Here is a 21,324-nt window from a genome sequence, read left to right as displayed (position 1 = left end):
GAGCAAACACTGAAAAGAGGGAGGTGGGCTTACAGCACAGGTGTGTGATGGTAGAGCCATCTTCATCATGAGAATGGTGGGAGCTGGCGGTCCGTGCACTCTACCCCGGCAGGCCATGGCAGGCCTGGAAGAAAGCCACAGCCAGCCTAGCCATTTCAGCGAGCTCCAGGTTTGGTGAGAGCCCCTGCCTCAAGAAATAAGGAGTCACCGAGAAAGACCACCTCTGGCCTCCACATCTGTACACACGCATATCACACGTGCCAAGAAGAAGGAGAAAGAAGAGGAAAGCTCGGACTCTTGTACGTTGTACACGGTACTGTGAAGTGCTCTAGTTGCCATGGGAAACAAACAGACGCCGCTCTAACAGCAGCACATCAAGGAGCTGTGACAGACAGCAAGGTGTGTACATACCTAGAGGAGGTGGAAAGGATCCAAACAGGCATTTGTGCACCAGCACAGTTTTCTTCATGGTACCCAAGAACTGGAAAGAAGCCAGGAGTCCGTCCAGGAAAAAGCAGAAAAGCACACAGAGGGTGCTGTCCAGCCATGAGCAGGAGCAGCGCATTCTCCCAGTGCAGCTAACGTGAAGAGAGCCTGCAGCGTGAGCAGATTAAGCCAGACACAAAGGTCAGACGATGCAGAACCACATTTATATGAAATATGCTCTGACTCAAGAGAAACAGAAAACAGATGCGGTTTGCAGGGGTCATGGGGAGAGGGCACAGGGTTGGGGGTGGTGGAAAAACTGTGAAAACGGTGATGTGTGCACACATTGGGACTGGACTCAGTCATCTCAAGTTGCACTGACAGACTGTCTAATGGCGTGTGTATGTTAAAAAAAAATATATATATATATGTATAAATATATATACATACAATAACAAAACACTGGCAAGAGGGACAGGAAGTTAAAAGCCATTTTTAGCAGAAGGGAAGGAATAGGGACTGTGTTGGGATTGATGGCACAAGGTCAGCAGAGGTCAGCTGCTGACCCACTTACAGCCTCTTCAAGTAGAACTGGGAAGCGCAGAAACATAGCAGTGTGCCAGCCACACAGTAGGTGCTTACACTCACTGAACAAAATGAATGAGGAGGCCTTCTGAATGGACTAGATGCTGGGCATGGAAGGAATTAACAACACGAACTGATCTGAACACTGTGGAGGATTTTATTTTTAAGTTTTAAGCCTAACACCAGACAGATGCTGCCTTTGGAAAGTCAAAGGGGGCTGGTGGTGGCGGTGGAGGGTAGATTTTAATTATCAGCCCAACAAGCTTCAGGCTGCTCGCTGGCAGAGATGAGGAACAGATGGGGCGTGTGCTTTAGATGAGCGCGGAGGTTGCTAGCCATCCACACGAGTTCACGGAGGAGAATCTTGTTAAATTAGCTTAATTTCCTCATTGATGGACTAACTAGGTTAGTAAATTAGGAGACTGCCATAGACATTACATTTCTTGATTTCAGCAAAATGTTAGGCTGTTCTTCATTACAGCAAGGCCCAGTGGGCGGAATGGGGAGGGGGGCCGGGGGCGGGAGATTGCCTACAAATGTGCAGAGGGGGACTGAGGAGAATGGCTGTCTCTACAGAAGGCTGTGGGGAGCATGGTCTCTTCTGTGGAGAACTGAAGTGGGAGAGCAGGGTCAAGCGCTCGAGGTCAGCCTACAGAGGACCAGAGTGGAAACTGCCTGGTACAGGTGGGAGCTGAGGTGCCCTTGCTTCATCCACCGAGAGTTAACTTACCAAGAATAAGCGAGGTTTAGTCCTGCCATCAGTTATGGTACAGAGAGATGCCATGTGAAAACGCTCTCAGCATTAAGATGGACAGCATGCTGGCTTAAACAGTGAGGGCTAAGCTTGCCTGCCCTGATGGAAAGCGAGCCCTGAGACATGCATGGCTTTTGTACCCAATTAGAGTCTGTCTCAACAGTCCCATTGTGAGTGACATGAGTGTCACATTTTAGGATGCTAGGCTTGAGTGGCCCCACGGTAGCCAACTGCTTGGAATAAGCCACGCGTGCCTGGACACCAGGTACACTTGTAGGAGTCTGGCTTGTCTTCTTTTTCATAGTCCTTAGTCCATTTTGGATATAGCTTAGTTCACACTGCTGTGCCAGCCATGCGGTGGGCACCCCCCCCCAATCCTTGCCATTGACTGATCTGTTTTAAGGATGGACGTAAGAGTGCTTGTACAATAAGCATGAAAGCCCAAGTTAGAATCCCCTGGACACATGTAAAATTCATGTACAGTTGCTCCTAGCTGTTACTCCCAACATCACAGGGCAGAGACGGGCCAGAGACCTCAGTGACTGGCCAGCCTAGTCAGAACAGCGGGCTTCTGGCTCACAAGAGTGCTAATGACATTTGACATCCTCTGTTCTGGGCATATGCACTCCATGCGCATGTGCATACCTCTCTCTCTGTCACACACATACATACACACTTAAAAAGAGAGAAAGAACGAGGGTTTGGTGGAGCTCTTCCCCACACCCCACCGTGACAAGCTGTCTTGCAGTGGGGAGCTTTTCACCTCCACCGCCCTTCAGTATAGCTTTCGCCGTCAGGTGACCGCGCTGAAGTTTCACCTTTTTTCTAGCCAGCAGTTTGTTGCCTACGTGGGATGTGGTGGTGACTGTGCGCAGGCCCATGCCCCACACCCTCCTGGCCCCTGTTCTGTGTGGCTCTTCTGGGACGCGTCCCTGAGCAGAACTATGGTCCTGCTTCCAGGGGTCAGAGGCCAACTGGAGAGAGATGATAAATGGTTTAATATACACCAGAAATGCAGGCTAGAAAAACCGAGGCAGCGTGTGAGGGGCGAGGGGGGCGTGCCTGGGGGAATGCGTGCAGTGGAGGTGTGAGGGAGGGGGCAGCCAGCGGAAGAACATTTACGTGGATGGAGGACATTCCATCTAGGGTGTTTGAGGAACCATAGGAGAGACATCGAGGTGGGACAGAGTGAGGAAAGAGACGGGGGTAGAGGGGCTAAGGTCTGAGGAACTGCGGGTCCAGGGTGTCCGTCCACCTACAGAGCTGGCAACACACGTGAAGAGGCGGGGTGGGGGGTGTCACCTGGCTTGTCTTTGAGTGCTGTCACTCGAGCCAACCAGAAGCCAAGGACAAAGCATTGTGGGTCACATAGGGTAACTTTTGTAGATAACTAAAGAGTGAGTCTATATGGTCTCTTTAAAATAAATTCATTTTGATGTGAAGTTAAAAAAAAAAGCAAAAAAACCTCAAGGTGGTAATAAGCCGTCCACAAATGTGGGTGGCAGCCCTTTGTAGACACAGCATTTGTGGAGAAAGGTGACCAGCTGCCTTGAGCTGTACTACGCTGGGGTGGGATGGTTGCCAAGAGGAGCTGTCAATCATCACCAGTTCCTGTCTTCATCGAGATTCCTGCTGTGCACCAAGAGAGGAGGTTAAACATAAGTCCCAGTCTTCGGGCATAGATTCGTTGGGCTGATGATGGATGCTCACAGAGCCTTGCAGGACCGAGGCTACCTGGTGCCGCCTTGAGAGCTCTGTGCTGAGCCCTCAGAGCAACAGACCCTGACGCTGAGCGTGAGAACTGAAGGCAGACAGTGGCTGTCCTTTCTCAGCTGCAGTCCTGTTAGGAAAGAGGAGACCTTCCCTCTTGGTCCTTGCAGCCCTGGAGACTCAGAAACACCTGTCTTTGGAGCACTAAGCTGGCTGGCCTGGAATGCCCACCGAGTGTCTGGGTTAGCTGCTCCGTGCCTGGAAAGTGTCACCTCCTGGGACTGCTTTGAGAATCATTTCCTGGTGAGCAGATCAGCTTCCTGCCCTAAGTGGACTGAGTGTCCGAGCTGCCAGGTCCCGTCGTGGGAGGAATTACCAAAGTGATTTAAAAGGACTCAAGAGGGGGAGGAGATAAAGAATGAAGCTGTTGTCTTCTCTCTGAAGTGAACAAGGCAGGAAAAAAGACACAGAGGACTTCGGCACCTTGTACTGTCTTTTTAAAGTAAGCCGACAGAAGAGCAGGAACTGAACTGATGCTGACTTTTCCTTTTGGGACCAGAACTTTCTGGAGGGAAGGGGGCAGCATGGGTCAAAAGGTCGTGAAGGCCGTGCTTGTGATCTCTTCACCCTTAGTGCCTGAGACTAATACAGTCTGGGAAAATGAGTTAGGGGAAATGGCACATTTCAAACACTACAAGCAACCTGATAGCCCCAAGAAGACGCCTCACGCCTTCTACCACTCATCTCCTGCAAGAGTGCAGTCCAGGGGACAGTGAGTGGATGCCAGCCTCTAGCAGCCTCTCGCTCTCCCAAGGCATCCCTGAGGCTCCCTGCCTGGCCCGCTTCCCTGTGCAAGTGAGTGTGGTGAGGACAGGGTGCCTGCAAACCGTCACTCAGACAGCTAAGGCCGGAGGGTTGTCATTTTCCAGCCAGCCTGTCTTCAGAGTTCCTGAGCCAGCAAACAAGGACAGAAGGGCTGACAGAGAAGCAGCCTCATCCCAGCGGCTTGCCGGGGGAGGTGGGAGGAGCATTTGAGGACAGCTTGGGCAACACAGCAGGACCCTGTCCCAAAACAAACAAAACCAGTCTATAAAAAGCACAGAAGTGATGCTAGCCTTCCCTGTGGCCTGTGAGGGTGTGTGTGTGTGTGTGTGTGTGTGTGTGTGTGTGTGTTTCTGTCTGTCTGTCTTTGCTGCTGAAAAGATCATGGCCTGTAGGTCCTTCCTTTTTGCTCTTTTCAGCTAGAAATTTATAGGAAGTAAGTATAGGTTGGGAAACTGTTCTATCTGGACCAAATCTTCTTTGAGAGGATCAGATTTGTTGTTGTTTTGTTGTTAACACAGTCTGTGCAGCCCTGACTGAGTCCAAACTCAGAATCCTCCTGCCTCAGCCTCCCAGGTGCCAGGATTCAGGTGCGCTTGGCCATTCTGGCTGATGGTGTGCCTAAGTGCATTCTCCCCCTGGCTTCTGGATGGCCCGGCCTTGGACTGGCCAGTGGGATGGCATTGCTCAGAGGTTTCAGGCCAGAGGCACACTCACTGTGACTCCAGGTGCTGCCCTGGAAGAGCCATGCAGTCTTCCTAGGAGACCCCTAACTTCTAGACCATTGCATTCAGCACCCAAGCACCCCAGCGTCTCTAGTCTGGGCCGGTGGGTCCTCCTAATTCATGTATTAACACCCTAATCCGCATACCTCAGGGTATAAGCTAATTTGCACATGTGACTGTGTAAGCTGATCGACTTGAGTGCATAAGCCAAGAAGAATGAGGACCTTACAAACAAAAGCCACTGTTCAGGGCAGACCTTCTGCCTTAGGAAGCCCTGAGTTTGGAAGCAACCCTGGGAAACAACAGATGTTATCTTTTCATCCTCAAGGGGTGCGTGGCCCTCGATACACATGGATCTTGGATTTCTGGCCCCAAAACTGAAAGAGAAATCCTGACGTTCAAACAGTGGTGAATGTAGCCCAGGTGGGCCTTTAACTCACTATGTGTTCCAGGCTGACTTTGACCTCACAATGATTCTCCTGCCCCAGCTTCCAAAGTGCTGGGATTACAGGCCTGTGCCATCACACCCAGTTTATTTTTGTAGTCCTCTGTGGACAAGAACTAGAAGCCACGAGTCCAGCTGATGGAAACAGACTTGGGGCATAGGTAACTGAGTTGAGCGTTAGGGTGTCCGGCTCAGTCTGGCTGGGTGGAGAACAGCCGTCCGGCCAGGTATGCAGGCAGTCAGTGGGGATGCTGGTGCGTCAGGAGTGGGGGCCAGGGAGCAGCACTGTTCTGTGCACAGTGGTCCCAAGCTCCTTTTTATTAGCGCTCTGTCTTCATCTCCCTCCACTGGCAGCAGAGGCTTCCATGGTAAGCTGCCTTCACTCACCCTCAGCTCCCTCCTCAGGCGGCCTACCTGCCATCTAGTTTGGATGTTCTTTCCTATGCTCAACAGAACCTCTGCTTGCCCGTCACAGAAGGCTCGCCTCTGTGTCCGTGTGTCAGTCTGTCTCCCACCCAACAGTAAAGTTTGCAGGGATAGGGCTCTTGCCTGCATCGTTCATCAGACCCCCACACTGATTGAAGGCGTGCTTAGGAAGAATCTGTGGAGGGGTGGGGCTAGGAGTACGGAGAGGACAGAAGATCATCTAGCTGGTTTCTCAGAAATCTGTCACTCCTAGATGGCAAGATAAGCCCCGCCCCCAGCACTCAATATGGCCAGGGCTGTGGCAGGAGTGGGGGGCATGGCAGTGAGAAGGGGCGATAGAAATAGAGGAGCATGAAGAACAGCCCCCGGCTGGAATCCGTGGGCTGCTTAGCACAGATCTTCAGTGAGTCATCCCGCTGAAGCTGGACCAGCTGTCTTCCAGCGCCCATGTTCCCGAGGTCCTTGTAGCTCGACATCCTCAATCTTTGGTCTGGATTCGTTATTCTCACCTGCTGAAATCCCACGCTCCTCTAAAGCCCGACGCAGATTCTGAACACTTACACCAGGCTAACTCTGCACACCACGGGCTGGACTCCAGCACCCTTTCCTCAGGGCACCTCCTTCCTGCCAGTTCCCCACAAAGACAGAAGGAACATCGCTGTGTGAAGACTGTTCTTGGAGGCCCCACAGACTTCTGCTTTGCCCTTGCACCGAGATGGGGCTCATCCAGCAGTGAGGGGATGGGATCTTCTGAAGGCGCCTCCTCCCAGTGGCCATTGAGTGTGTACACAGGGCGTACGAGGACATTTCTTGTTGTGGCAGTTTTCATTCAACACTCATTATGTAATTGCCAGCTTCAGGCACAAGAGAAAGGGGTCAAGTCCTTCTCCCCGCTTCTAATTGGGCTTTGTGAGAAGGAAGGAGCGGATGTGGGAAAGGCAGTCTTGAGCAGAGCTGGGGAGAGTGGGGTTTCCAGATACCATGCTGTTCTTTTGGCTCCTGATGCCGGTCTTCAACACTTTGCCTCCTCCGGGGACAGCAAGCATAGTACGCATGCCCCGAGCACCTGCCCAGCGCGTGAGAGGGAGGATAGATCCAGCCAGAAAGGACACAGCCAGATGCCAGCTGTATTCATTTTCTGGGATGCCATGCCGAGCAGTCAGAGCTGGGTGGTTAAAACAACACAGAAGGTTTCTGTCATTTCTGGGGGCTTGGCATGCAGGCCCATGTTCTCCCTGAGGGCTTTAGGGAGAACTATGCCTTCCTTCCATCATCAGCCGTTGGCAGCCGTCCTAGGCATCATGGGCCTTAGCAGCAGCATTCCGTCTCTGTCTCACGAGCGCACGGTCTCTTCCCCCGTGCTTGTCCAGGTATCTACAGAACATTGGTTCCTTGTAAAGACATCACTTCCTGGGCCCACTTTAATATATCATTCATCTTAACCCAATTGTATCTGTAAAGTCCCTGCTTCCACAGGGGTGAGAGCTGTGACTCCACAGTGCAGCCCACAGTGCCACCATTGCCAGTGTCTTTCTCTGGCTTCCGAGGTATGGAAACAGTGAGTCTGGAAAATGTGTCTTTGCGCATGTCCAGTACTTGATATGGACCCCGGACTGTGCTCAATGCCACTGTACTTGTCCCATTGTTACAAGGGTGATATTTCTTTCTCTTACTCTTGAAGCTGCTTGATCATTTTTAATATCCTTATGGGAAATTTCTGCTAATGTGGAGTAAGGATGGAATTTCTCAAGACCAACAGGCTCCTCAGGGGCTGGAAATGGAAGAAGAAGATGGTGTTTTGGCATCAATAGAACATGAGAAGAGCCTGGATGGTATTACACAAGGCTGCCGATGCCGGGCTGAGGGTGTGAAAACGAATTTCTTGAAAAAAGCATGGACATGGAGAATCTGTGCTTAGAAGTTGAAAGATCCCCTGAGTGGCTGCACTGTCCCAAGAGCGTGGAAATGATCCTCTGGATAAGAAGCCTGATGAGCTGCCAGGCATGCTCTGAAGCTCCCGAGGTTTTAGAAAACCTTGTACATCTAGAGGCAGCATGGCCCATAGCCCTGTGGAGCTTTTCCCGTTTTTGTTTTTTTCTTGGCAGATGTTTACATGGAAATGCGACCTTTGGTTCTTCACAGCTCCATCTCCCTGGGGTTAACGCCACTGCTGAAGTCCTCATCTTTTATGGAAAGCTTTCTAGCCAGCTGTGCTTTAATGAAGCATCACAGGCGGGGAAGGAAGATGGTGTGAGCTTTCCGTGTGTCGTGTGAAAAGAAGGTAGCGTTTGAGGTTGGGGGCAAGGGTATGCATATGGTCGTTTCAAGAGCCCATTGGAAACCATATGTGATTGTCTCACCCCCTTCATGACCACCACTGTCCAATTTAGTTCTCTCAGGAAGAGCAGGCACCCTTGAGGGAAGAAAACAAATCGGATTTTCCTCTGAGGCATCTCCATTGTGATGGCTGGCCCCTCAGAAGAGCACAGCTGTGAATCCCCACAAGTCCCTCTGGTTCTAAGCAGGACGTACCTCACAGTTGCTGTGCAGGAGGAAGTCTCATTCTGCCCTTGTGGCCGCTGGCCTCTTCTGGCTCTGCAGTCCCTGCTTGGAGGCCAGGTCTACTCCAGGAAATATGGAAGACATGTTCCCAGGAGCTCCAGTGGCAACATTGGTGATCTTGCCATGAATCTACCATGTGCATCTGTCATGGCTTCTTTCTCTAGCCCCTGTCAAGAGCAGAGTCCATGGGCAGGTTGAGCTGAGAAATGGCAGGGAAAGGCTCAAAGATGCGGGGCTTTTGTTTCCCTCCCTTCTCCTTAAGACTGGCCGAGGAGAAAACCACCCTGGTGGGATTGTTGGGAAGCAGTCCATGTCCCTGGATGCTAAACTTGGCGCATGCAACCTAGTAACGCAAGTTTCTGAATGAGACCCATGGCGTCAACATCTCCTAGACCTAACAGTGAGGACCACCCAGGGTGCACCCACAGCTCGTGGAACAATACGGCCCATTTACTGACGGGCGGCTTTGTGGTTGAAATGGTAGAGGGGACTTGGGTTGCACTTGGCATTGACAGGCTCTCATTTTCTTGTTCTATTAAAGATGTCCAAACAAATTTGGTGTGTGGGAAAGAGAAACACATTAGTACTGAGTAATGAGAAAAAATGCTGCCACAGGCAAGCAGCTGGGTTTGAACAATACCCTCTCTCCTCTCCTTCAGGGACATTGATGATGAGTGGGGGCATGGCAGGAGAGACAGTGAGGGGGACGGGGGACGTGGGGACAGGGAGAGCCTCCATTGAGAAAGGGTGCTGGCGGAGCAGAGTGTGGAACGTGGCGCCTCCTCAGCTCCAGTGGTGGTGGTGTGTGTCACCTTCCAGCTGACCTGCAGGCCAGACTAGAAAGTTGCCAGGCAACCTGTGGGTAAAGACAGGCGTGCTGGTATCCAGGAAGCCTGTGGGTACTTAGATAAACACCTGCCGGCAGATCTTTCTGGTAAGTTTGGGAGGTGAATTTTCGGCAAGAAAGAGCAAAGGTTCAAATCCGTGGGCTGTCCCCGAGTCTTTCACGAGCTTGTGCCTTCCTTACCGGCTCCAGCATTCATGACCTGGCACGTGAGCAGTCATTTGAGCCATCTCTGTGTCGGTGTAAGTAAACTTACAGACACAGCTGGTCGGAAGCGCTGGCTCTGGGCTTCACGGGTAATGGTGCGGGCAGGTATGGTCATGATGAATTTTACTCCACCCTTCAGGTCCTGAAGGCCCACTCCTGGCCCTGCTGCGCTGATCACTAATGATCTGCACGCTGCGTCATTTGGGCCGTGCGATTGCTCTTGCAGCTGTCCCCAGCACGGCCTTTTTGTTTCTTTAGTGGCACTGAGGCCTGGAGAGGTTCTCAACAGGAGAAGTCTGTTGCTGAGACAGCCCCACCCAGGAAGCTACTCCATACTGAAAGTGATTCCTACTTAGTGTATCGGGTGGGCTGGGCAGCGTGCCAGGGGTTTTTCTAGAAGGAACTAATTTTCAATAGGATCATTATTAATTTTACCTCATTTCCTTAATTTGTTCATTAATTCCCTCACTCATTTCTTCAGATGGGATGCCATGTAACCCTGATAGGTCTCAGATTTGTTGTATAGCCAAGGCTGGGCTTGAATGCCTGATCTTCCTGCCTCTGCCTCCCAAGTGCTGAGAAAGCAGGTGTGTGCTTCCATGTCCAACTGGGCACCATTTTTTTTTTTAGACGGGGAATTCAAGGCACAGATGAGTGAGACAAGGAACCAGAGCTGGAATCAGAAGCTGGGAGCCTTCTTTGGTCCTGCTTGTGGGACTAGTAGAAAGCTAAAGCCCTGGACCTCCTCCATGAGGGCTAGGGCGCGTCTCGGCAGCCAGGCTGTGTCTCAGGGACACTGGGAGCCTAACCGTGGAGGAGCAGCCCAGTGCTGAATCCATAGCCTTGCTCTAGAACAGGAAACGAGTAACCAGGAGCCGGTTCCCACAGTGCACTGCCACTCGCTTAGAGGGGTGACTTCCAAGTTAGGTTTTGGCTCAGTGAGGGTTTGCCAGATGTGCCTAAGCAGGGCATCACAGGCTAATGAAACCGCATGTATAAGACACAGGGGAAAACTGGCTTTTTTCAGTAGGTGGGACACTGCAAGTATTTTAGCATGGAGACATGATAAGGCATGATAAAACATGATAAGGGAAAAAAAACTGTGTCACTGGTACTCAAGAGGCAGGGCCAGTAGGGGGGTCTGGCTGGCCATGCCAGGGATCAGTCTTCATGCCAGGGCTGTGGGCAGCTTAATATCATGGTTCCAAAACGAGGCTAAGCTCCCCAAGCCTTTATGCTTTCAGTAGTGCTGTTTCTCCTTGCTCGTGACACTGTAGTATTAAAGGAAATTTAAAAAGTAAATAAGCCCAGCATATGAACCGTGCTGGCCTCATGCCAAAAAGAATGGTTTTTAATTTTTTCCACTCATTCCTTCATTTTTTTTTTTTTTTCACCAGCAGTTCCCTTTGGCAAAAGTTATTCTCAGATGGCAGGATAAGTACTTTTGAGGGGTTTTGTTTTTGTTTTTAATGTTTTTTCAAGTGGCTTTGATTGCATAAGAGCATCGTGTAGAACTGTTCCCAGTAGATTCTTCAGAGCGGGGATGGCGGCTAAGACCGATTATGTAATTGTTCCTCAGTCTATTCTCAGAACCTAACGTGTTACCAGGATATGAAAAGCTAGCAACGGTAATGGCATCACAACCTCTCTCCGGCTCACCGTCCGGGGCCCTGTTGCCCTCACATCGTTCACCGTAGGGCAGGAGTCAGTATTCTCCACGTGCCATTGGTCATTTGGCCTGAGCTGGCCGCCCAGGATCCGGTGTGGTGTGCCCCGCCTTCTAGGCACAGCCCGCATCCCAGGCAGCACCTGTCACGTATGGCTGGTCTCACATGCACGTGTTAGTATTTGGGTGAGGAGAGGCAACACGCTTCTACTGCACTGAGGCTTGCATCTTGCAAGAAGAGCAGAATGCCATCTGTCGGAGGAGGTGGCGGAGTTTGCAAAAGCTGCTGTGAAATCCACCAATGCTTCATTGGCTCTAGAACTTTTAGGTTTGTTTTATTTGTTTTTACTTTTTTTTAATTTGGAGTCTTTGCATTTAGTTAGTTGTTTGTTTTTCGTTCTTGTTTTTACCTTGTAGAATAGTCCTTGTCAGTGGCAGAAGATCCTTGTGTAGTGTATTTTCCGTGCTGCCGTACCGAGACGGTACCCGAGTCGGGTATGTATATGCATGCTTCACCGTCCGCTCGGGGCGGACAGCGCGGGCGCCAGTGTGCAGTGTCACCTGCCTTTCTCTGCTCATGAATTTGCCTCGATTTGATGTTACAAATGCAGTGTCTGAAAGCTTCCTCGGCTGCGTGTTTATGTGCTCCCACTGTCTGCCTCTTTCTAAGTGTGCGTTCTGTCCCTTGTCCAATGCTAGAAACTGAGAAAAGATGGTGAGGCCCACCGAATGCCACTGGGCCCCTCTGACTGTTGGGAAAAGGTAGGTCAGGTAAGGACCAAACCCTGTGACTCCACTATGTCCTGTGTCCTGGCTTCGGATTGGAGACTGAGGGGAGAGCTGGGGCTGCCACCGCAGGACAGACACATCACAGCAAGGTGGCACCAGGAGCAAATGCACAAACTTAGGGGCAGGCCAGAGAAACGCTCCTCTCTCGGGTCAGCCAGCCCCACCTTTGACGCTGAGCAGAAAGTAACAACAGAGGCTCAGGACTTGCACTATCACCTCATCCTCGTCACCACCTGCAGCCTCTTGGTGTCCTCCCGTGTGTAGGCCGCCCTTCCCCAACCCCCTGTCTGCAGCATCCCTCTTCTGGTATTTGGGTAGGGCAGGGTAGAGCAGCTCTCAGGTACAACTCCAGGTGCCGTCTCTCTCTGCTCACATGGCTGGAGCTGCTCTCTTGTCATTGTGACAGCAGACACCACTCACCTACCCTGCACTGTCCCCACAAGCTGCCCACAGGCTCGCCTGCTGACCTTGATCTTTCCTGTCTACTGTAGACAGGTCTTTCGTAGCCTGATCAACTTGCCCTGTTCTTTCATGGACTGTGTGCGTTCCGTACAAGCAGCCACTGGTTAGGTGTGTGCCTCACGGAGCACACCCAGAGAAGGCCTTCTTATTTCTCTGTCCCTAGAACAACTTTGCAAAGTAGGTGTTCCACGAAAAGGTAACAGCAGATCTTATAGCGTGGAGGGCTGAGGCCCATGTAGGGACAGCCATGGGGCTGCTGGCTTGCAGGCCATCCCAGAAAGGTTCTCTTCTACCTGCCTTATTTACCTGCCTAACCTGCCTCGGCTACAGCTGTGGTCGTATTAGGAGGGCACCCTACTTTCATGGAAACTAACTTGTGGCAAGGCCCAGAGCGGCCCACCCAAGAGAGATCCTTTTGCGTCAGCAGCTGATGGTTCTTTACGGAACCGGCTTCTTCTGGCCATGGCATGGATGGATCCTGGGGAGTGTCCTCGTCTCTGGACTCCTTTGCTGACCTTTCCAATTAATGCACTCTTTGCCCTGATTTAGCCCGCTCACTCTTTCTGTGTGTTCTACTTACCACGTGACCAGGTTGGGGGTGGAGGCAGTGAAAGATGGGCCTGGTACCCACCCTTCTGAGCTTACTCTAGGGAGGGAAGACATACCAGGTTACGTACATAATTAGTCACCGTTTTAAATAGATGCTGAAGATGTTCCACCAGGTACCCACTGCCTTTCCTGACTAAGGACTCATTCTTTTTCTCTAAGATAATTTGGCTTCTCGGTACATCTCATCTTTGAAGTGTTAGGTTCATTCTCAAAGGGTTAATTTCCATATGTAGTTACCCCTCACTGCTATATCATTTTATAGATACGATCTGTGAGAGCAGTGGTCCCAGACAAGAGAGAGGGAATGGGAATAATTTGTGTGGCCCCCACCTCCTCCATGGTTTCCCCTCCCATGCACACATGCCACACATGCCATGTTGATGCTCTCTGCTTTCCCGAGGGCCACGGGGTCTCAGGAGTTTGTGGACATAAGGTTCCCAGCATGGCACTCGGCATGCTGAGAGGTAAGTGGGGCCCACTGGTCAGAACCCCGTTTTTCTAACAGCAAGAATGGAGAGCCAGTGTAGAGCCCCTGAAGATTTACGTTTCTCAGTCGTTACTTTGTTGATTTGGGTTCTTTTCTCAAAGCCAACAAGAATGCTTGAATGAAGATAATCCAAACCAGCTTGCCATGGCTCCATGTGGCCTTCTCCAGTTTTATATACCTCAGGGAAATGCAGGCTGGCAGGCAGCTGGTGCTGGAAACAGCGTCTGTCCGGGCCTGGTGTCCCTCATGCTGGGAAGGCCTACCTGTGGAATAGACTGTTCTACTGTGGTGCTGGATGAGGACACGGAAAGAACTTTTATATCTTAGACATGAGCAGATGCGAGTCCACCATTTCTCCAGGGTTCAGAGTTGAGGAAACCCAGGGGCTCACCAATGAGTTCTATAACCAAAGAACACAGTTTCTTTGTAAAACCTCACAGGAGGAACCAGCCCGTTGTCTGTAGCAGTTTCTGTGTGCTCCCAAAGCACAAGAGAAACCCTGAGCATGTGCCAAATACGGCACTAGAGTGGCCGGGGTACTCTGCGCCTCTGAAAGTTTAATAAGCCTACATCCTGTTTATAAATAATAGCCCATTTGCTATAATTATCCACTGATAGCTATAATTCCTTTATTAATTGGAAAAAACGGTGCTCAAATAATAACACTATATTAATCTATCTAAGAACATACATGCCCATATGCTACAACAGTATGTATTATTAAATAGTTGTGGCTGTTTTAGTTCATGTACACAGTGTCATTAGATAATGACATTATATAATGGCATAGATAATGCATTCCCACTGTGGAAGATGCCTCCTCATGCTTCCCCAGAAGCTCTTCCTGTGACATAGCCATTGGTCATAGGAGTTCAAGGATGGAAGCCTTCAGAGGTCAGATACTCCTGGCGGCCAAGGGTGTGCGGGGTGGGCTGGGCTTGTGTATCAGCCCCAGGACTCTGAGCTCTGTTTTCTGGCACCCGGTGTCCTTACATGTGTGCTTACATGTGTGGAGTAGGCCCTTTGGGCCTGATTCTTCCAGCTTGTTAAGTGCAAACACACACAGCAGTGACGAAGACGCTGTATAGCCTGGCTTTCACAAGCCGACCCTGAAAATTGGGAGCTCAGGAGTGCCCCTGCATGGACTTGAACATCCTCTGCAGATCAAGCATCTCTCAGATAGGCAGCCTTACCTTCCTGGGTGTTCTCTGGCTTCTCCTCACTCCACCTCCCGTCCTCTTGGCTCCCCCTGCCTCACCGCCTGCTGTGGCCCCAAAGCTTTGGCTTGGCTTTTCCCCTGATATGAACACTTCCTTTGGTACCTGTTAGCAGTCGAGGAAGGCCGACAGATCAGTCTCAGAAGATGTCTCTCCTTTCATTTTTCATTGTTTTTGCATTCAGTCCTTTGTAGGCCCCAGTTTGTGTGAAGCCCTGATAGAGAACACTGCCCCTGAATCTTCATCAAAATCCTTTGCAGCATAAAATCTGTGGCCCCACCCACATCTCCAAGCTCTTTCCCATCTTCATCATCCTGTGTTGACTTTCAAGACCTACTACTGTACAACAGAATTCATTCCTGTTCTTGCAGCCTAGAGAGTATGGGCACTGTTCAAGGCACCGAGCATGACGACCAGGAAAATGTCTCTCTTCTCCTGAAGACTAGACGAACACTGAGCATCAGACAAAACAGCCAATGAACAGCTGAGTCCTAAGCAGTTGCCCAAGGCTGAGGGCAGATGCAGGCCAGAAGGAACTGAGAGAATTCAGACAGGGGTAGAGGAGAATGTGCCAGAGCACCAGGCTGGACGTAGGAGTCCTCAGGGATGTAGAAATGTTGGAGACTGTGGTCTTCCAAGGATGTCTGAGGATAAGCCAGCCATGGCATAGTTAGCAGCCACTACACAAAGAGAATTCAATAGTGCCATGTGCAAGCTGAGATCCTGCTTCTGAGCAGGTATCCCTCCCTGGTGGGAGAATTCGGAAATGAGCCTTGCTAATCCAGCTCATGGGATGTCCCAGCTCTCACAGGACCATCACCTGGCCCTCCACCTCCATTCCCTCAGGGTTCCTCCTGGGGTGCTTGTCTCCAAAGCCACTGTGGGCTTGTTTCACCTGTGTCTGCACTGGTGTGGAAGCCAGAAGCCTTGTTTATAGACTTGTGAATGAGACTCAGCTCACACTCCCCACCTGTCAACTGTCAGTGACTTCCAGAGGTCATACCTGGAAAATTCTTCTTCATGGGAATTTTTAAACTTTCAGGGTTCAAGACATGCACAGACAGGGTGCGTTTTGGCAGTTCTGTGGTCTGGGGCTCAATCTGCGTAGGCTTGAGAACAATGTGAAATACTTAGGGTATGTGTAAGCCACCAGGTTGGTACTACGCTGGTGTTAGGATGGTCTTCAAGATGATTTCCAGGACTTAACAAAAGGCAATGACCTTGGTGGTTTGACAGTTGCCCTAAGGTTCAGACTGCCTTGATGCATGGGGAAAGCTGTCGGAGAGAAGGGTCGAGTTTCTTGCCATTTTCCAAGGCTCTCTAGAAGTTTGTGTGCCGAAGGTAGGAAAACTAAAACCAGAGTAGTGTGCGTTTTGGGGAGGGCCCTTCCCTAGTGTCTCCCAGGTGTGTGCTCCTTTCTTCCATGGACTGGGCAAGACAGGCATTTTGCTTGAGGAGGTTGAGATGCAGGAGGAGTGAGCAAGCTCGGCCGATGGGTGTGAGGACAGGGTAGCAGGACCATGTGTTGCTATGAGTGACCACAGCTGTCGGACGGCTCAGCCCACAGCACTTGGCCTCGGCTGCACCTCCCCTCTCAACCTCCCTGTTAGGGTTGGATTGGTAGCTCAAGAGTTTATGAGTGTCACCCAGGGTTCACATCCCAGGAACCGTGGTGGCCAGTCTGATGGGTGGTGCCTTTCAGAAGGCTGTGCAGGTGGCTCATTCACCCATGGCATTAAATTCTCCGAGAGTAACTCCAGGTAGCTGTGGGCGGACTCTGCCGCTCCCTGCACTGAAGTTGAGCTCAGGGCCTAATGCATGATGGTCAAGTTCTCTGCCACCGAGCCACACTGCAGCCTTGATTGTTTACTTATTTTTCTTTTGAGGTGGGGTCTTGCTCCATGGCTCAGGCTGGCCTCAAACTCAGCACGATGCTCCTGAGTCATGGGAACTACAGGTATGTGCCACCACGCCTGCTCCAGATAGAATCATAAATGAAAAGTAATCCCCCCCACCACCACCTTTAGTCTGAGGAGGTCTGTGAGAAGAGGCAGGAGTGACGGTTCCTGCTGCTGTGTGAAGTGCTACCCACTTGAGCCCCTCAGCACCTTCCCACCTGCCTCCGGATCTCGAAGCGTTTGCTCCCAATTCTAGACCCACTGTGTTAAACTGTTGCCTCTCTTGGGGTATCCAGCACAAGACGTGGCATCTCTTCCTCGATGGGTGACGGGTCTTTCAGAACAGAGCTTTCTTTCTTTTGAACTTATTTTTAATCGTGGGGGGAGGGGCAAGTGTGAATGCAGGGCCTGCAGAGGCCAGAGGCCTCAGGTCCCTGGAGCTGGAGTGATGGTGAGCCGCCTGACATGGGTTAGGACAGGTACACGTCTTTAACCGTTAAGCCATCTCTCTGCTCTCCACAAAGCTTTCTTAACTGCTCCTAAAATATAGTCTGACATACACAGTCGCCTGGATATGACATTTCAGAAAAATCATCCGTCATTATTTTTGATAGCTCCTTTTTATGGACCTTTACATTAGAAACTCAGCGTCTTGCCTACAGCAGGACACCCGTGTGCCATCCCCTACGGTGGCTCTGTAACTCATGAGTGTAGGACAGGGCAGCAGTAGACACTCGGGCCTGAGCTGCAAATACCAGAATCCCTTTCACGGACAGGGTTCTGGGAGGCATTGAAGACCTCCCAGACTCTCCAGAAAGAGACAAAAGCAGCATAGGTGCCAGGAATAGCCCAGTGGGAGGTAGCGCAGCTAGGGTGGACACATGCCACACCCCTGGCCTCTCCCACAGAAACACCACTGCAGTTCCCATGGGGCCCCTAGGCTTGGCCAGGTGTGACTCATTTCTTCCATCAGGCCCCACACGAGCACCGAGCCCTGGCAGAGCCTCGGCCCCTCTGGGGATCCGAAGCCTGTGGTCTTTGCCACCATGATTCAGCGCATCCCCAGAAGGGGTCCCCAAGACAACAGTGACCCCAAGTCCTCCATCCCACAGGTATGTTGCCTTTAGAACAATTGCTGTCACCCAAGGAGGGTTCTGAGCTCAGGGAGCTGTGTTCCCTGGGCCCTGAGTGCAGCCGCAGGAAGTGCTGCCTGTCGTCCACAGCCTTGGGTTGGGGGTGGGGTCAGGAACCCTACTGTGCTCACTCAGTCCTTCCCTTAGCACTGATGCTGGCAGCTCATCCCAGCTCAAACCTATGGTTCCTCTGACGGATCTTGAGAAGCTCTGTACTCTTGTCTCTCTGTCTGGCGCCAGGAATATAATATAACCCCCCCCAACACCTCTCCATCTCAGTCTTACCACCAGAGTTTACAGAGCCACTCAAAATGGCAACCCACAACACGTCACATGAACCTTCTGTCAGGGAGGGTTTCATGTTTAAGTCATGGCATTGCTTTTCTCACTGAATGCTAGGTCCTTGCTTACCCTCTTCCGCGGTCCTGAGCATCTGCACATAGGCAAGGGTTCTGCTCTCCGGCGCCGTCTCTCCTCATGGCATCTCAGAGCCAGCCAGGCGCCTGTAGGTTCCTTGTCCGCTTTCCTTGTGTAGGTGATTTTCATCGGGAACACTGCTCCGTCCCTCAATGATCTCGGCCTCTCCAAACAGCTTTCCCAGGCCTTTTCCCCAGGCCCCTAGCACCTCACCACAGCTTGCTCAGACCTTACCTGGTGTCTTGGCTGAGGCCTGTGGCAGTGCCGGTAGCGTGTGTTTTAACATACTTTAACTCGTGGGTATAAACCACGTCTTGGTTCTCAAAGTAGCTGCAGTGGTCTGCGTGAAACACAGTGAAAGAGCTGACTTGTTTTTCAGGGCAGCATCTCTAAGCTTTGGGGGGTTGCTCATCAGCACTGTGACCAAAGGCAGGCAGGCAGTGTGTTCTGGGGAGAGCAGGTATTCTGTGGAGCCTTTGACCTTACACTTTGTCTTTGGGGACATCTCCAGAGAAATGGAGGAGATGGCCATGAGACAGGCCTTTAAGGGACTGACAAGGTTATCTGACTCGGCCCATGGGACTCTGCCCTTTCCAAATTGCTTCATCAGAGCAACAAGAAACTTGCTAAGCCTAAAGAGGCATAGGGCCCCAAACTACATCCAGCTGCATCTGGTGAACCCCAGCTAGGTCTCTCCTTTTCGCTCACTAGCCAGATGGTTCACCATCCCTACAGCCTGGGCAGACAGAATTTGGCCTCTCTGGTACAGTAAATGACCCACACTGTGCACTCATACCTGGTGCTGAGGTCTCTCGGCTTCTCCTACCTCTGCCTAGGCCCCGCTGGTGTCCCCTGGCTTTCATGAGAGTTGGTTGCCTGAACGTCTCCAAATAGATGAAAGGTTAAATGGTGCCATGGTCCCATCTTGCAGATCAACACGCTTTCCCTTTGGTTGTACCCTGCTCCCGACTAAAGCAAGGGCCTTCTGGGTGGAACCCGGCATAGTTAGAAGAAAGCAGTTTCCCGGGGTCAGCACTGTGGAGAGGGACCACTTCATCCTGGTGTGAGGTGAAGTCCCTGCCCTGGTCCTCTTTCTATCATCCATCTCAGTCATGCCCTCTGGTCCTTCCTTCTCAGCCCTGTAGAGGCCAACACGACAGCTCTGGCTAAGTACATGCATTAGGAAGGTCGTATTGGCCTGCTCGGATTGAAGACAGCTGTGGGCTATGCCCATTCTTTCCAGATCACCCAGGTGTGAGGCTACCAAGGGTGGGTCACGCCTCACCCAGCAGCGTATATGCGCAGTGGACAGAACACTTCCGAGGACACGGAAGCCCCTCCGTCACACGAAGCCGCTGCTCCTTCTCCAGTGGCCCTGCGGTCACTTGTAAAGGATGTTTGATGTGGTGGCTAATTCCGGCAATGCCAGTGAGCTCCACAGAGGCAGCGTCTTCAGCTCACACGAGGCTCTGAGAGCTCGCAGGGCCATAGAGACATCAAGTTGTCACCCGCTCACCTCCCAGTTCCTTCCTGTTCTGGCAATACAAGTTTACATGGAGCTCAAGTCCCTAAGGAGATTAGCCACAAAAGGGCTCCAAAGATGATGAGAACAAGGAGCCCACTCCTGCATTACACCCCCCCTCAGGCACATCCCAGTCTTTAGCCATCTTGGCAACCCATGTCAGTGGGCGCTGAAGCCAGGCAAGGGGTTGGAAAGGAGCTGGCCGCCAGGCAGGTCCCATTGATTGCAGTGTACTTGTCTTTATCAGTGGCCATAATGTCCACATCAGGGAAATACTTAGTGAGATGGCTTGGAGCCCCTGCCAGGCCATGGTGACACCCGAGTACATCAGCGGCAGGTCATTTCCTGTCCAGTCACAGGTAGGTTCTGCCTGGCTCTCAGTGAGTTAGCCACCACTTGTGGTCTCAGCTTCAGATATTTTTTATTGATTGTTTTTTTTCTTCTCAGTGGTACATGTGTGTTAAAGCAAGCTTAGAAAATACATAAAGTCAAAATTAGTAAGCCAAACTTCCTCAACAAAGCTGGTGTGAACATTTTGGTCCATTTTCTTCCAATCTTTTCTTTTCCCTCTATTGCTTTCACTCCTATAGGACACACAGAAGTGGGTTTGATTTTTGTTTGTTTGTTTGTTTTCCGGACCCTGCCCTCCACAGCGTGCTGGTGGAGCACCATAATAGCCCACCCCTGCCCCTCTGACTTTAACATCAAACCTCCTCATTGCTGTGAGCACCGTTCCCAAGGGTAAACCAGCAGCTCATCCTTCAGCGAGCAGTTGCCAAGACCATTATCCACATTTGTCATTGCCTTCCCTTCTAGTGGATCTGTGGTTAGATTTGGAGACTCGGCATAAAAAGACTGGAGAGCACCTTCCTGAACTCCTCCCCAGTTAGTAAACAGGGGAGGAGTTCAGGAACTCCTCCTGTGCCTCTACCTGAGAGCTGTCCTCTCACCCTCCAGCCCCTACCCTGCGCCCCTGAGCTTTGGTGCCCCAAGCATGGGACCAGGAGTGGGGCATTTGGTGCTGCAAAGGATTTGTGGAGTTAGAAATAAAAATGGAAGACAGGGTACAAACTAGGATGACCTAGGAGAAAGGCTCAGGGTCCAGAGAAGGGAAAGGCGATGTGATAGGATGCAAATTTGACCTTTAACTGTTCGCTAAGGTCAGTCCCAAACCAGGAAACCGAGAGAGAGACTCATTTCCTCCAGTGTCTGTCTCCCCTCACACCCTCTGGCCTTTTGCTTAGACGAGGCCAGAGCTCTGGCTTGTGCTTGGGGCTGGCTCGCTCACACGAGAGGCTAAACGGGTGTAAGGTAGCCAACCTCCACTTCTAATACTGCATCCGTTAGAAAGATACACTCCAGCTCCAGACTGCCAGTCGGAGCACAGTACACTAGAACCTGAGACTGTAGGCGGTATGGTAAGGGCGTACCCCAGCTTCGGCCCTGGGCCTAAAGGAATCGGCCCTTCTGCACAAGGGTTCCTGAAATCCGCAGACGTCGGCAGGTGATTCTGTCTCAGTATCTGAACGGAAGGCAGTAATGATGGCCCAGTGCTAATCTGCTATTTGGAGGTCTTGTGAAATCAAAGGAGCTAGGTGATTCTGGTAAAACCAGAACC

General features: G+C 51.3%; 1 protein-coding gene across 2 annotated transcripts in view; it reads left to right on the top strand.

The window, feature by feature from the left end:
• Cables1 (Cdk5 and Abl enzyme substrate 1) overlaps positions 1–21,324 on the top strand; it is a 98,508-nt gene that overhangs the window by 52,458 nt on the left and 24,726 nt on the right. Inside the window, exon 4 of one of the 2 annotated variants that reach the window (XM_021645413.2) lies at positions 11,590–11,667. The exons of the other annotated variant lie outside the window; for it this stretch is intronic. Within the exon in view, the coding sequence (XP_021501088.1) occupies positions 11,590–11,667 (78 nt within the window). The remainder of the gene's footprint in view (positions 1–11,589; positions 11,668–21,324) is intronic. 2 annotated transcript variants of the gene reach the window in all.

The sequence above is a fragment of the Meriones unguiculatus genome, chromosome 2 (genome assembly GCF_030254825.1).
Source record: "Meriones unguiculatus strain TT.TT164.6M chromosome 2, Bangor_MerUng_6.1, whole genome shotgun sequence".
NCBI classification, from domain to species: domain Eukaryota; kingdom Metazoa; phylum Chordata; class Mammalia; order Rodentia; family Muridae; genus Meriones; species Meriones unguiculatus.
The sequence above is the reverse complement of the archived record's forward strand: the minus strand, read 5'-3'. Positions and strand labels throughout refer to the sequence as shown.